The sequence below is a fragment of the Monodelphis domestica genome, chromosome 1 (assembly GCF_027887165.1).
Source record: "Monodelphis domestica isolate mMonDom1 chromosome 1, mMonDom1.pri, whole genome shotgun sequence".
In the NCBI taxonomy this organism is placed as follows: domain Eukaryota; kingdom Metazoa; phylum Chordata; class Mammalia; order Didelphimorphia; family Didelphidae; genus Monodelphis; species Monodelphis domestica.
In genome coordinates this window covers 49,862,107-49,876,301 of record NC_077227.1, presented here as the reverse complement: position 1 = coordinate 49,876,301, position 14,195 = coordinate 49,862,107, and the positions used below count along the sequence as shown (strand labels likewise).

General features: G+C 65.1%; 2 protein-coding genes across 4 annotated transcripts; one reads left to right on the top strand and one right to left on the bottom strand.

Moving 5' to 3' along the window:
• The first annotated feature begins 400 nt into the window (after positions 1-400).
• ULK3 (unc-51 like kinase 3) lies at positions 401-10,341 on the top strand. Of its 3 annotated transcripts, none has more exons than XM_001379589.5 (16): positions 401-871; positions 2,032-2,172; positions 2,964-3,084; positions 3,371-3,475; positions 5,014-5,157; positions 5,703-5,785; positions 6,062-6,217; positions 6,300-6,405; positions 6,673-6,713; positions 6,984-7,086; positions 8,221-8,285; positions 8,360-8,438; positions 8,512-8,552; positions 8,731-8,778; positions 8,898-8,964; positions 9,117-10,341. In XM_001379589.5, exons 1-16 carry the CDS (start codon positions 581-583, stop codon positions 9,131-9,133), a joined length of 1,608 nt encoding a protein of 535 aa, XP_001379626.4. In that variant the 5' UTR covers positions 401-580; the 3' UTR covers positions 9,134-10,341. The 3 variants fall into 3 exon arrangements, with proteins under 3 accessions (XP_001379626.4, XP_007478233.2, XP_056654825.1); XM_007478171.3 differs by lacking the exon at positions 401-871 and adding an exon at positions 934-1,352; XM_056798847.1 differs by lacking the exons at positions 401-871; positions 2,032-2,172 and adding an exon at positions 2,218-2,679.
• A 1,504-nt stretch (positions 10,342-11,845) lies between these two features.
• On the bottom strand, positions 11,846-12,685 carry LOC130457065 (growth arrest-specific protein 1-like). Its single transcript, XM_056815336.1, has one exon. It carries the CDS (start codon positions 12,683-12,685, stop codon positions 11,846-11,848), a length of 840 nt encoding a protein of 279 aa, XP_056671314.1.
• Positions 12,686-14,195: the final 1,510 nt, after the last annotated feature.

The following is a 14,195-nucleotide window of genomic DNA, read 5'->3' as shown; positions in this document are numbered from 1 at the left end:
TGGCCAGGGTTTGCTTGGCCTGGATTGGACTTGAAGGGGAGGCCGTCCAGGCCCACAAGGCCAAGCAGGGCCGAGGCATCCTGCCAGGAGAGGAGATAGAGGGCAGGGCTCGACGGGATAGAAGCGGGTCATACGGGGCTCCCCACACGTCCTAATCTGCTTCACTTAGTTCATCTGGTGGTTACGAAGCTCAAGCAAGCTCAAATGGCAAGCCTAAAGTCCTAGATCGCGGTCCACTTTAACCTCGAGAGGCTGGCCAGGGCCGGAGGCTTCCTTGGCTGGATTCCCACAGCTCCCGAGTTTGCTTTGTCAGGGGGGTGGGGGTGGGGAGGAGTAGGGGACAGTTGGGTCCTGGCCTTGGAGACAGAGAAGCGTTCGCGATGGGCTCCGACATGGACGACCCTTCCCTGGGAGGGGGACGGAAAGCAGATGGGCCTGAGGAGAGCCCCAAGGGCGCGCGCAGGACGCCCCCCTCTCCCGTGCCCCGCCGAGGAGGGGGGAGGCCAATACTTCCGGAACCGGACGGGAAGGGCAGGGTCGGGCGGCCCTGCGAGGCCTCAGTTTCCCCGCCTACAAAGGGATGGCTGCCGGCCCCGCGCGAGTCGAGGGGCAGGGGCTATCGCCGGAGACCCAGAGGCTGGCCGCCTTGCACTGCCCGCGGCGGGCGCTGGGGGCAGCGTGGAGCCCAGCCGGCAACCAGGAAGCGGCGGCGGGGCCTGCGCTGCCAGCGCCGCGCACGGCCGTGGCCCGGGCCGGGGCCAGGACCATCATGGCGGGGCCCGGCTGGGCGCCCCCGCGCCTCGATGGCTACATCCTCACCGAGCGGCTGGGCAGCGGCACGTACGCCACGGTGTACAAGGCCTACGGCAAGGTGGGGGGCGGGCGCGCGAGGGGCGGGAGCGGGCGACGGAGGGAGGCGCTCCGGGATGCCTCTGGTTTCTGGTCCCCCCCAGCCCCTGCCCGGGACCGCCTGACCCCTGCAGCAACCCATTCGGAGAAGCGAAACCGGGTATTGGGGGAAGGGACGGCGAGTCCCCGAGCTCCCCCGCCCTCCGCCGAGCAGGAAGGGGGGAGGCGCCCAACCGGCTCCCGGTGATCCCGGAGCTCCGGCCAGGCCTGCCCTTACCTGCCAGCTGTGGGCGGGAGCAGCAACCCAAGACCGGGAAAGGCCAGGGAAACGTAGGCAGAAAGGAGGAGGAGCAGGTCCTCCTGGTCTCCGAGAACTCCCACCCTCCGGGATGGGGTGGCTGCCACACTGACCCAGAGAAACAAGTGAGATACCTGAGGAGCAGCCAGAGCTCTAGACTGAGGAGGCCAGGGAGGGCTTCTCGGAGGAAGCGGCCCCCTGAACGGTAATCGGCTCCTCCCCCCTCCCCATCCCACCCAAGGCCGCTTCATGTGCCCGAAGGGACCTGGATGTAAAGGCTGGGCCTCATTAGCTGCTATCCCTGGGGGCCTTCCGGAAGCCAGACAAGCTGGCCCAGAGAGCCTGGGAGCCCCGATAAATAAGGTCTGTGTGCCACTGGCTGTGTATCTGTCCTGAGCCCAGGTGGGGCTGTGTCGGACCCTAGAGTGGGCCTCCAGGAGGAATAGAGAGCCAGGCCTAGACAGGGAGCTCCTGCCTTCCCGTCTGGCCCAGACACTTCTGAGTGGTGTGACCCTGGGCAAGTCACTTAACCCCCATTGCCTAACCCTGCTGGTTCTTCTGGGTTAGAACCTGGAACCAATAAGCAATACTGATTCTAAGACAAGCCTGAGGGACCTTGGATCAGTTGTTGAACTTCCGTTTCCTCTCTGTGATCCAGTGGTAAAGGGGGGGAGGGCAAGTGACTCGCCTAGGGTCACTCAGCTAGGAAGTGTCTGAGGCCAGATTTAGACCCGGATCGGCCTGGCTTTTGCGGGCAGGACTGATTCGTTTCTGCCTCGGTGTCCTCCTGTGCTGCGCCAGTGCGGTGTCTGACAAAAATACTCATGCCCCAGTGGCTTATGCTAGGGGCCAGCTTGAGCCCGGGCTCGCCTTTGTGTCTCCAGAGGGACACCCGGGAGGTGGTGGCCATCAAGTGTGTGAGCAAGAAGAGTCTGAACAAGGCGTCGGTGGAGAACCTGCTGACGGAGATCGAGATCCTCAAGGCTATCCGGCACCCCCACATCGTGGAGCTGAAGGACTTCCAGGTGTGGGGGCGGGGAGGGCTCCGAGGCGCCCACCCTGGGCCTGGCACCGTGCCAAGGAGAAGCCCCAGCCTGGCAATGCCCCCAGAGCAGGCGCTGCTGAGATGCTGGCAGCAATAATAATCACAATTGTGGGTCTGACAGAGGGGTTCCAAGGAGAGCCTAATGAGACCAGAGGGAGGCTACAGCCTAGCTTTATTGGGGGGGCCCCACACCAGGGAAGAGCCTCCGCCTGAGTGGAGATGAGGTCCTCTGTGCTGCCTCCACTGGTTAAGGTGGGCTGCCTGGAGGGTAGTTCCCAGGCTGATGGCGGGTCCCGTGGGAGGTTCAGGCTGCAGGTGTCCGGGCGCTGGGCTCTGCCCGGTTCTGCTGGGGCTTTGTTACAGGTGCTGGGCGGGGCGTAGGTTGGCCCCGCGGCCCGTCAATAATACCATCCGTGATTATGATTATGATTATTTGCGCCTCACCACAACCCTGTGAGGAAGGCCCCTTATCATCCCCATTTTACAGGTGAGGAAGCCGAGGCACACAGAGGCTCAGTGACAGGCCCCGTTGTGTCTGAGGCTGCATTTGAACTCCGATCCAGCTTGATCCCAGGCCCAGCACTCCCTGCCCCTAGTTGTGGATAAAGCCCTGGATTTAAAGGCAGAGGGTGGCCCCTGGGCGAGTGAGCGCCTCTGTGGCTCACTTTTGCACCTGGCCAATGAGAGATCCACAGTGCCTCGCCCACCAAGGAGAGGATGAAGGGCTTCGGCCTTCCTAGGGCCTCACACCATCGCCTTTGTCCTCCTCAGTGGGACGGTGAAAACATCTACCTCATCATGGAGTTCTGTGCGGGGGGTGACCTATCCCGCTTCATCCGGAGCCGCCGCATCCTGCCGGAGAAGGTGGCGCGCATCTTCCTGCAGCACTTGGGTAAGGCTGGGGGGTGGGGCATAGAGAGCCGGAGCTGTGGGCGCCAGAGAGGGCACAGGGCGCTGGCTGTGGCCAGAGGCGCCACTCTGGAGGAGCTACTCCCCTCCCCCCTCTCCACTAGGCCTCCCCGCCCCTCTGCCCAGCAGCCAATGGGAGCACTTCCTCCCTCCGGAAGGGGGCGGGGCCTAGCACGTGGGCCAGAGGGTGCTTCCAGGAGGCTGGAGGCCTGGGGCAGCGGGGAGGCCCCCTGGGATTGACCCCTCTGCTCCCCCGTCATCCCCCTCAGCCAGTGCCCTGCAGTTCCTGCACAGCCGGAACATCTCTCACCTGGATCTGAAGCCGCAGAACATCCTGCTGAGCTCTCTGGAGAAGCCCCACCTCAAGCTGGCTGGTGAGCCCCCAGGGGCCGGGTGGGGGGGGCAGATTCCTCTCCCCCCCCCCATGGCCTGTGGCCAGTATTTGAGGTTCATCCAAGGAGGAGCCTTCTCTGGCGTGGAGATGCGCGCTTTTCTTCATGCTCATTCCCTGGCCACAGACTGACCCCTAACCCTGGCCACAGACTGATCTGACCCTGGCCACAGACTGACCCGACATTGGCCACAGGCTGACCCAACCCTGGCCACAGACTAACCCCTAACCCTGGCCACAGACTGACCCCTAACCCTGGCCACAGACTGACCCGACATTGGCCACAGGCTGACCCGACCCTGGCCACAGACTGATCTGACCCTGACCACAGACTAACCCCTAACCCTGACCACAGACTGACCCCTAACCCTGGCCACAGACTGACCCCTAACCCTGACCACAGACTGACCTCTAACCCTGGCCACAGACTGATCCGACCCTGGCCACAGACTGACTCCTAACCCTGGCCACAGACTGACCTCTAACCCTGGCCACAGACTGATCTGACCCTGGCCACAGACTGACCCCTAAACTTGGCCACGGACTGACCTCTAACCCTGGCCACAGACCGACCCGACCCTGGCCACAGACTGACCCCTAACTCTGGCCAGACTGACCCCTAATCCTGGCCACAGACTGACCCGACATTGGCCACAGGCTGACCCAACCCTGGCCACAGACTGACCCCTAACCCTGGCCACAGACTGACCCCTAACCCTGACCACAGACTGACCTCTAACCCTGGCCACAGACTGACCCCTAACCATGGCCACAGACTGACCCCTAACCATGGCCACAGACTGACCCGACCCTGGCCACAGACTGACCCCTAACCCTGGCCACAGACTGACCCCTAACCCTGGCCACAGACTGACCCGACCCTGGCCACAGACTGGCCCCTAACCCAGGCCCCAGCCTGCCCTTAATCCTGAACACAGATTGACTCCTAACTGATCGAAGACCGACCCTAACTGGCCATGGCCTGACCCTTAGTCCTTGGGGGCCTCCCAGTTTGTCTTCAAGACCTTTCCTGGCTAGAACAGTGAGAGGAGGGGCTGGAAAGGACAGAATGAGGGCCAGTGTGGACGCTGTGTGACTATGGAAGGACCCCAGTTGATGGTCATGGCACGGAAAGGACACCAGGACGTCCGAGGTCCCTCAAGCCTCTGGGACTACAATCCTTGACCCCAGATCCGGGAAGGGGGGCTCTCCCTATGGGCTGCAGGGGTCAGGGCAGTCTTCCTGGAGGAGGGGAGATTTCAGCTGGGCCTGGAAGAGAGAGGATGGGGCCGACGGTGGGACGAGGCCCTCCTTCCGGGCGAAGCCTCTGCCGAGGCACAAAGGAGCCTTTGTGTGGAGGGAGCTCGGGGCGCTCCAGAACTTGGAGGGGAGGGGATAAGGGGCACCGCGTTATGGGGAGCCCAGAGTTATCGGCCTCAGAAATCCTGTTGCTGCCGGGGGCTTGAGGGCGGTGAGCCCCCACAATAGCCTGTCGGTCACTCCAGCCTCGCTTCCCCCCAGACTTCGGCTTCGCACAGCACATGTCCCCCTGGGATGAGAAGCACGTGCTCCGAGGCTCCCCCCTCTACATGGCCCCCGAGATGGTGTGTCGACGCCAGTACGACGCCCGGGTGGATCTCTGGTCCGTCGGCGTCATCCTGTACGGTGAGGGCCCTGTTGGGGGTCCAGGAGGAGAGGGAGGTCTTGGGCATCGGGCCACCCGAGGGACGGCACGAGCGCTGGTCCTGGCAGGGAGCCTGGAGAGAGCCCTGCACTGGGGCCGGGGACGTCCGGGGAGGTCCGGGGACGTCCGAACTCCTGTGGGGCCCTGGGAAAGTCACTCCCTCGGCCGGGGCCCTCCCCTTGCTAAGATTCGGGGATCCTCCGCCTGCAGACAGAACGATCCCCTCCCGGTATCCCCACCAAACCTGGAGCCCCAAGAACGGAGATGGGGCTTTCCAGGATGGATTTCTCATTCCATCGAACGTGAAGTCCCCAGGCCAGGCTCGGATGCCCACAGCTTAGACTGGGATGTCCCCCTGGGGCTCCCGCTCCTCCTCCGGGGCCCCCCAGTGGCTTGGACCTCAGTTTCCCCGTCTGCCCCCTGGGACGTCTGGCCCCTGAGGCTTTTGAGTCCTCCCCTCCGGGTCCGGCCCCAACTACTCCCGACTTCCCTCCGTCTCCCCTCTTCTCCCCCTCCGCCGACCCAGAGGCTCTTTTTGGCCAGCCGCCCTTCGCCTCCAAGTCATTCACAGAGCTGGAGGAGAAGATTCGTAGCAACCGTGTCATCGAGGTAGGCCGGGGCCCCAGCGCTGGGGTGACGTGGGTCTTGGGGGCCAGTCAGTGAGCTGGGGTGGCTTCTCAGAGAAGTGGGGGGTGGCCATGGGGGAGGCCGCTCCTTCGCCCTCCCTCAGCCTCCTCGCTGGCCAGGAGAGGATGGTGGGCCTCCCCTCGGCCTCCTGGGGCCTTGGTGTGTTCCGCTAGGAAGCCGGGGGCCCTCTTGGGTGCTGGGGTGCATCATGGAGCCCCACGCCAGGCCCCAGAGGCTCAGAGATCTCCGTCTTCCCAGCTTCCCACTCGGCCGCAGCTCTCCCAGAATTGCCGAGACCTCCTGCAGCGGCTCCTGGAGCGGGACCCGGACAGGCGCATCTCCTTCAAGGACTTCTTCGCTCACCCCTTTGTGGACCTCGAGCACATGCCCAGCGGGAGGAGCCTGGAGCAGGCAGTGAGTGGGGGGCTGTGGGGGAGGCGGCCGGCCGACAGGGCGGGCCCTGACCGGACCTCCCTGGACTCGTCCCATCTCCCAGACTGCTCTGGTCGTGGACGCTGTGAAGAAGGACCAGGAGGGAGACGCTGCGTCTGCCCTGTCTCTCTACTGCAAGGCATTAGACTACTTTGTTCCAGCCTTACACTGTGAGTAGCTCCTGGGACCCGCTCAGCCTCCAGCCCTGCCCCCGGGGGTCCCCACAGGACCCTCCAGGCTCCGCCCAAGCCGAAGGAACTCGGGCCAGGCCCAGGGAAGAAAGTGGCGGCCCTGAGATGGCGGGAGATCAGGGACGCGGGGCGGGGATGGCCAGACCGGAGGCTCCTGCCCATGGCCGAGGGGATGGCTTAGGATGCGGGGCCTTTGGGGCCTCTCGGGGTCTCCCAGGTGACTTCCTCACCCCCTTCCTCTCTCAGATGAAGTGGATGCCAGGCGCAAGGAGGCGATTAAGGCGAAGGTCAGTGAGAGTCCCGGGACCGCGTGACTGCGCCCCCAGATCACCCCCATCCCCAGGAACCCCTCGAGAATGGGGTGCGCGGCACTCGCTGTCCTCACCGTCCCATCGGGCTCAGCCAGAAAGTCATTTTACCCTCAATGCTTAGCACCGCGGCACCATCCTCCTCCCAAGCCAAGAAGGGCGTCTGGGATGGTCTGATGCTGGGGCCAGGGTGGCGGCTGTCTGGGGGCCCCTCAGCCCCCCTCCTGCCCACCCCCTCTTTGGTTGCAGGTGGCTCAGTATGTGTCGAGGGCCGAGGAGCTCAAAGCCCTGGTCGGCTCCTCCAACCGGGCCCTTCTCCAGCAGGGCACCTGTGCGCGAGACCTCCTCAAAGGTACCGGCCAGCTGGCATGGCTGTTCCCTCAAGGCTTCCTCAGGGCCCGGCTCCCCTCCCCCTCCTCAGCGCCCCCCTCCCCCCTCCTTCTCAGGGCCCAGCTCCCCTCCTCCTCCTCAGGGCCCCCCTCCCCCTCCTTCTCAGGGCCCAGCTCCCCTCCTCCTCCTTAGGGCCCCCCTCCCCTCCCCCTTCTCAGGGCCTGGCTCCCCTCCCCCTCCTCAGCGCCCCCCTCCCCCCCTCCTCAGTGCCTGGCTCCCCTCTCCCTCCTCAGGGCTCCCCTCCCCCTCCTCAGCGCCCCCCCCCCCTCCTTCTCAGGGCCTGGCTCCCCTCTCCCTCCTCAGGGCCCCCCTCCCCCTCCTTCTCAGGGCCCAGCTCCCCTCCTCCTCCTTAGGGCCCCCTCCCCTCCCCCTTCTCAGGGCCTGGCTCCCCTCCCCCTCCTCAGCACCCCTCTCCCCCCCTCCTTCTCAGAGCCCGGCTCCCCTCCCCCTCCTCAGGGCCCGGCTCCCCTCCCCCTCCTCAGGGCCCCACTCTCCCCTCCCAGGGCCGGGCTCCTGTCCTTGGCGCCCAGCTTTTCTCGCACTCTCCTCTTGAACCACCTCGCTATTTCTGGTGTGCCCTTGCAGAATGTGCTTCATGAAGTCGGGGATCGTGTTTGTTTTTAAGCCTTTCCCTTCCGTCTCAGACTCTATTCTGGGTCTTGGTTCCGAGGCAAAAGAGCAGTGAGGGCCGGCCCGGGGCCACCCAGCTAAGAAGTGTCTGAGGTCGGATTGGAACCCAGGACCTCCCGTCTATGGGCCTGACTGTCCACCGCTGCCTCCCATGTTGTGGACGCCCTGTTGCTTGTGGGTGCCAGACTAGAAATGGGGGCGGCAGCCTCCTGGGTCCTGGGCTCGGTGTCCCTTGGGCCCCCCTGACCTGGGGAGAAACGGAGCCAGTGACCGGGTCGGGGCGCACAAAGCCCCTCCAGCTTTCGTGTCCAAGTAAAGCGTGCACAGCCGCCGGGGCCCTGGGAGGAAGTTAGTGCGGGGGAGGCGGTCCTAGAACCCGAGACGCTTTCTGAGATTCAGCTGTGAGCCACATGGGGCCGGGCCTAGACTCAGTCTGGCCTCCTCGAACCCTGCCCTGTTGTTGCAGAAATGGCCAGAGACAAGCCGCGCCTGGTGGCCGCCCTGGACGTGGCCTCCGCCGCTATGGCCAAGGTGAGTGGCCGGGCATGGAGGCCGGCTGGGTGGGGCCTGCCCCGGCCCCCCGGTGATTCTGGCCCGTGTCCTAGGAGGAGCAGGGCCCGGAGGACGGGGACGCCCTGGAGCTGTACCAGCAGAGCCTCGGGGAGCTCCTCCTGCTCCTGGCAGGTGAGTGCAGGGGCCCTGCCCGCCCAGCTCCCCCCGGCCCGGCCCGGCCTCACGCGGCCCCTTCTCTTTGCAGCTGAACCGGCGGGGAGGAGGCGGGAGCTGCTGCACGCCGAGGTAGGCCCGGGAGCCGGCCGGCCCTCTCCCTCCGCTGCGCCCTGGGACGCTCCGACGGGGCCGGGAGGCTGGTGGGAGGATGGAGACGGGACAGAGCCCGGGGCTGGGGGTGGGAGCTGCTGGGAGGGGCCCCCATGGGATGGTGGGTAACGGGGAGGGCGGCCTCTCTCCCCGACAGATCCAGACCCTGATGGGCCGAGCAGAGTACCTGAAGGAGCAGCTCAAGGTACCGAGCACCCCCGTCTCTGCCCTCCGCCCCATCCGTCCCCCGTGCCTGTGCCTCCGTGTCCCCCCTCGTCATCTCTCCCTTCTCCGTCCTTCACCCCTCTCTGGTCTTTCTCCCAGATGAAGGAGAATCAATGGGAAGCCGAGTCCGTGGACAAAGATGGACTGTCCGAGTCTGTGCGAAGCTGTGAGTACCGCCGTGAGCAGAGGACTGGCCTGGGCGCAGTCTCCCATCTTTCCGGTCCAGGATGGGTGGGGGCCTTGGAGAGACCCTCAGAGGGGCCCCCGAATCCCCGGCCCTACCTGCTCACTGCTGGTTCTTCCTTGTCTCCCTCCCAGCCTGTACGCTGCAGTGACCTGGCCCGAGAGTCACCCGCTCCCTCCTCTCTGACATCCTGCTGCCAGATGCAAGCCTGGAGGGGGTGGGCAGAGGAACGCAGCCCTCTGGGAGCCCTGAGCAGAAGCGGGGGGGGGGGGGGGGGCTCCCGAACCCTACCTCCCGCCCTGAAGAGAGAGGGCTCGAGGGCCCCATTTCTGACCACAGGGCCCTCCTGTCCCACTGTGCGTGCTGGAAGCAGAGGGCTCTGGGTCTGCTCTCCGCCGGGCCCCTCTGGTGCTCCTCCCGGGGTCCTGCCCCCGCCTCTCCCCGACCCCCTGGAAGGGCATCATGTGGGTCCCTGCGACGTGGAGGGGCCCAGCCGGGGCTCAGCCCCTTAACGCTCTTCTCCTTTGACCTGGACCGCTTTCATCAGGCGTCACCTCGGACGGGGTGGCTGACCCAGGGAAGGGGTTAAAGAGCGGCCCTCTGTGGTTGTTTCGTGCTCAAAGGGAAGAGAGCGGGCCCCTCCGGGACACCTGGCTGGGGTGCCCTGCTGGCTACCCCCGCCCTGTGCTAAATGCCCCCCTTCCCTCGACTCTCCTGGCCGGTGCACTGAGATCCCCTCTCGGGGTCCCTTTCCCAGTCCTTGGAATGGGCGTCCCTCCCCAACAGCCGCTGGAGCGAGCTGCGTCGGAGACAATCCTGATGTAACAAACTAATCATCCTCTCAACTTGAAATCTCATCTTTGCTGGCTTGGCGTGTGGTGGGAGCCGAGGCGACCAGGAGATGGCAGACTGACTGTGAAAAACCGCGTCCTGCATCCTTGTGTGCGGGACCGGCCGGCCGAGCACCTTCCAGCATCCCCCCCCACCCCACGTCCCCGCGAGGGTCCAGGAAATGGGCAAACATGGGCTGCCCTTCTCCCCGGAGCAGACGAGAGCAGCGAGAACACAAGGGCGCTTTGCCAGTGCCAGGGAGCATCACTGGCAAGAGTTGGGTAAAAATATTGCCAGAGAATGGGAAGGTTTCCAGAGGGTTTATGTTCTCTCATTTGATACCACAATCCAGTGAGGTGGGTGCTACCATAACTCCCATTTTGTAGGTAAGGGAAACGGAGGCTGGAGAAGTGGTCATTTAGGGAGGGGACCTGTAGCTATTGCCTAAGGCACAGTGGCCCTCTCACCCAGTCTGAAGAATGAGAATGTGCTTTACTGTTTTCTCAATTAAATTATTTTCTAAAGTCACTGGTCCTCTTGTTCTCCAGTAATGGGGGGGGGGGGGCAGGTCTGGGTGACCTGGTAGGTGGGGTGGGGAAGGAGACGACCACTTTTCCTGTGGTATCTTGGGGTTCCCCGTCTGGTCCGCTAATGCTGGCTGGAGGTGTTTGGTTTTTGTATCCCAAAAGCTGGCGCAATCCTGGCATCTGGCTGCTTAGAGAATGCTTATTGGGTGAACAGCCTGACTGGGCTTCCGTCTTTCCCTCCATACACGGGGGAGGGAATACTCTCGAGGTCCCCTTCCCACGGTGAACGGGTGAAGCCGGGCAAAGCCTCCGCGCCTCCCACCCTTCCCAGGCCCTGGAGAACCTGTTTGGAGAGCCACCCCGGAGCTTGTTCCACTGCCTGGATGGACGCCGGACAGAGCCGTCGTGTTTATTTTAGTCTGCGGGAGGGCCGGCGGGGGCTCGCTAGAGATTTTTACATCATAAATAAACGTTAGACAGGTTTGCTTTCTATACAAAGTCTTTGCCCCCCTCCCAGACCTGTACAGTATTCACAGGGGTCAGACAGGGCCCAGGCGGTGATCCGGAGGGCCAAACTCAAGAGGAGCCCGCTCGGGAGAGGGCAGGCACAGGCGGGACGTCAGGAAGGGGGCCAGCAAAAGTGAGGCCCAGGCGGGGCCATGAATGATGGCAAGAGGTGGAGGATGAAGGAGAAAGCGGCGTGCTTTGTGCCCGTGGCTGTCCTTGGAAGAGTCCTTCCCTTAGACTCGCTGTCAGGCTCCCTGAATCTGGGAAGAACGAGTTGGATTAGGCTCAGGCGGCTCTGAAAAAGAGAGCCTGGGGATGGCGGCGGGGGCTCCTTGGGGTCTCCCTCATGGAGCCGCGGACAAGTTCTCTCCAAGGGCCCTCTCCAGGCTCCTTCCGCATGCCTGGCCCCTCAGTGGGGGAAAGAAAGAAAGAAGGAAAAGTCGGGAGTGCTGGGCTAGCTCCACAGGTCACGCGAGGCAGAAATCCTGCCCTTCTTCCTAGCGGCCAACAAAGTATCCCACGGAAGCCCGTTTCACTCGGAAACACGAGCTGGAATTTGGTTTGCTATTTCCACTTGCATCTTCGCTCTCTGGGTGATCCGGCAAGGCTGACTTCCCACGCACGGAGGGAAAACTTCCCCACACTCCGAGCTGTCCCCTAGAATGGCAAGTGAGGTCTTGGGCTCCGGACTCGGAGGGTCTTCGCCGGAGGCTGGACCACCAGTCGTCGGGAATGTCAATCGTGTGGCAGGCACCGGGGCGCCTCAGCCCCACTCCCGCCGGATTCTGCTCCCGGGAGGCCAGGGCTGGCCGCCGGTGCAGCGGAGTTGAGGCGGGAGGGAGGTTCCTCCAGCCCTTCCCCCTGTACGGTTCCCTCCTCCGGGCGCCGGCGTCTCCCCACCTTGCCGCCCCAGGGGAGGTCGCAGAGGGGGTCGGGACCTCAGTCCCGGAAAGGGGCCCTTCTCAGTCCTCAGTCCGCGTGTGGGAAGCCCTATTCTGCTAGAGCTCGGGGAGGAGCCAGAGCGCCAGCCCCAGGAGAGCCAGGGTCAGGGCTCCCCCCGAGCGCCCCTGCTGCCGCCCCAGCCCTGGCCGCAGCGGTTGGGCCCTGGAACGACCCCACAGTGTTTCGCTGGGACCGTGAGGAGGGGGCGGCGGCGGGCGCGACGTCTCCTCCTCATCCTCGTAGTCATCGTCCTCGGCCTCCGCGGCGGCGGCGGCGGCGGGGTCGAAGCACAGGCGACCCATGTTGTCCTTGAGCACCTGGCAGAAGGGCCGCTCGGCGCCGTCGCACACGCAGCGCTCCAGCAGCGGGCCCCCGGCCGTGGCCAGCAGCGCTTCGATGGCCGCGCGGCACGCGGCCGTGCAGCGGCGCCCGTTGAACAGCTGCCCGCAGCGGGCCAGGTAGGAGGCCAGCGTGTCCCGGCAAGCGGGCTCGGCCTGGCAGCGACGTCGGGCTGCCGTGCACCCTAGGCCACCGCGCGCGGGCCGCGGCAGGCACGGCTCCAGGGCCGCTTTGAGGCGGCGGCAGAGCGCGTCGGCCCCGCACTCGCAGCGCTCCAGGGCTGGCCCGCGCCGGGTGCCGTTGAGCTGCAACAACGCGCCCACGCAGTGGCTGGGGCAGCCGCCCGCGCCCCCCAGCACCGGCTTGCACGCAGCCTGGCTCTGGCTGTAGGCCGAGCTGCACGCAGGCTCCCCCTGGCAGCGCAGCAGAGCCTCCCAGCACGGCTCCCCAGATACCACCCCGGCCTCGTCCGCCCGCAGCGACGGCAAAAGCAGGAGCAAAAGTGGGAGCACTGGCCCCCCGCCGCCACTGTCTCCCCGGCCCCGCGCTGGCCTCATGGCCCCTGTGGGCTCCCGGGCGCCGCCATGCGCTCCCGGGGGCACCTCCAGCCCCGGCCGCTTATGGGCCACAACACGCCACGCACTCCAGGGTCTTGGTTCCGACGGCAAGCAGTCCGGGCTGAGCTGCCCCCAATCAGCTGTTCTGAGCTTCGCCGGAGGCTGCTGCCACCCCGGCCCCAGGAGAGGTTTCTTGCCCCTTAGGTCCAGTCCGCTTCTTTCTGCTTTTCTTGCCTGGGAGCCGGTACTTCCCAGGCTCTCGGGTCCAGGATGCCTCTCTGGGGTTTGTTCCGGGCCTGGTGGCTCTCAGCTACTGGGCTGCCGGCCCCTAGGGTGGGCCCAGCTCCTTCCAGCTCCCGGCCGCCCAGTAAGAATCCCCCGCTTCTCCTTCTCCTCCTCCTCCTCCCACCCTTCCCGCGGCTGGACCGGGGGTGGGGTGGGGACTGTGCTCCATTCACAGCCCGGCAGCCCCCCGGCCTATTGTTCGGGGCCTCTCCCCTCCTGCTGCCAAGGGGACTGGCCCCGCTGACGGCCCCCAGCCTTCCCGCCCCGCCCCCCGGTCCTCTCCGAGGAGCTACATTGGGGAGGTGGGAACAGCCGGTGTGGTCCCAGGAGCTGGCCCCAGAGACGTGTAAGACGCCTGCCCGGGACACCGCAGCTCTCAGGAACACTACCACGAAGGGGGGGGGGGGGACCCAAGAAAGGGCATGGGCAGCGGGAGCCGAGGCAGGGTTTCTGGAGGCCTGGGGATACAGCCAGCCCTTCCCAGCCCATAGAACATCTCGGGAGCAGAAGGTCGGGAAGGCGCGTGTGAGCAGGAGGAAACTGAGGCACGGAGCAGAGTTCCTGAGGAAGTGCGGCACGGTTTCTTCCCTCGGGGCCGGGACTCCTCCGCTAAATGAGGCCCGGGGCGGGGGACTGAGGCTGGGGAGCAGAGGGGGCGGGGTAGGACCGTGGGGCGGTTGGAGGCTGAAAGCGACCAGGGAGAATAGAATCGCATTTTCTGGCCGGGTTCACTCCCTTTGTCCCCGCGGGGGTCCGCAGGGAGCTGGGGCCCGAGATTGTTCATGCCTTGCCTCCTGTCAAAGGCGCCTTTCTGTTCTGGCCCCCCCACCACCACAAAGGGCACTTGAGAAGCAGCCGCGGAATGGCGTTCCCTCCCCCTCCCCACCATTCAGATGGAAAGGACCCAGCCAGGCCCGTCTGGGCTTCAGGGGGAGGAGGTGGGGCGGGGGCCAGCCCGGGGCTCCGAGGCCGGGGAGGCTTCACAATGCTGAAGAGAAAAAAAGTGGAGGGGAGTCATGGGGGAGTGGAAAGGGGAGGGGGCACAGCTCTGAATCCTCCCTAGACCCCCAGCCTACACAGTCCGGGAAACCCCCCTCCGAGCCCACCGCCAACCCCCCACGCACATGTTTGTATACACACTTGACATATACCCCACAAGTCTACACCGCGGCGCTTTCCACACGAAAGCAAACAGGAAAATTCAGGTTAAGAAATTGGGGGCGAG

Excerpts from the sequence above, each read along its gene's own strand:
- ULK3 (XM_001379589.5), top strand. The coding sequence starts at position 581 with ATGGCTGCCGGCCCCGCGCGAGTCGAGGGGCAGGGGCTATCGCCGGAG. Across the intron at positions 5,158-5,702 it reads CGTCGGCGTCATCCTGTACG|AGGCTCTTTTTGGCCAGCCG; the intron begins GTGAGGGCCCTG and ends CCGCCGACCCAG. Across the intron at positions 8,286-8,359 it reads CCTCCGCCGCTATGGCCAAG|GAGGAGCAGGGCCCGGAGGA; the intron begins GTGAGTGGCCGG and ends CCCGTGTCCTAG.
- LOC130457065 (XM_056815336.1), bottom strand. The coding sequence starts at position 12,685 with ATGAGGCCAGCGCGGGGCCGGGGAGACAGTGGCGGCGGGGGGCCAGTG.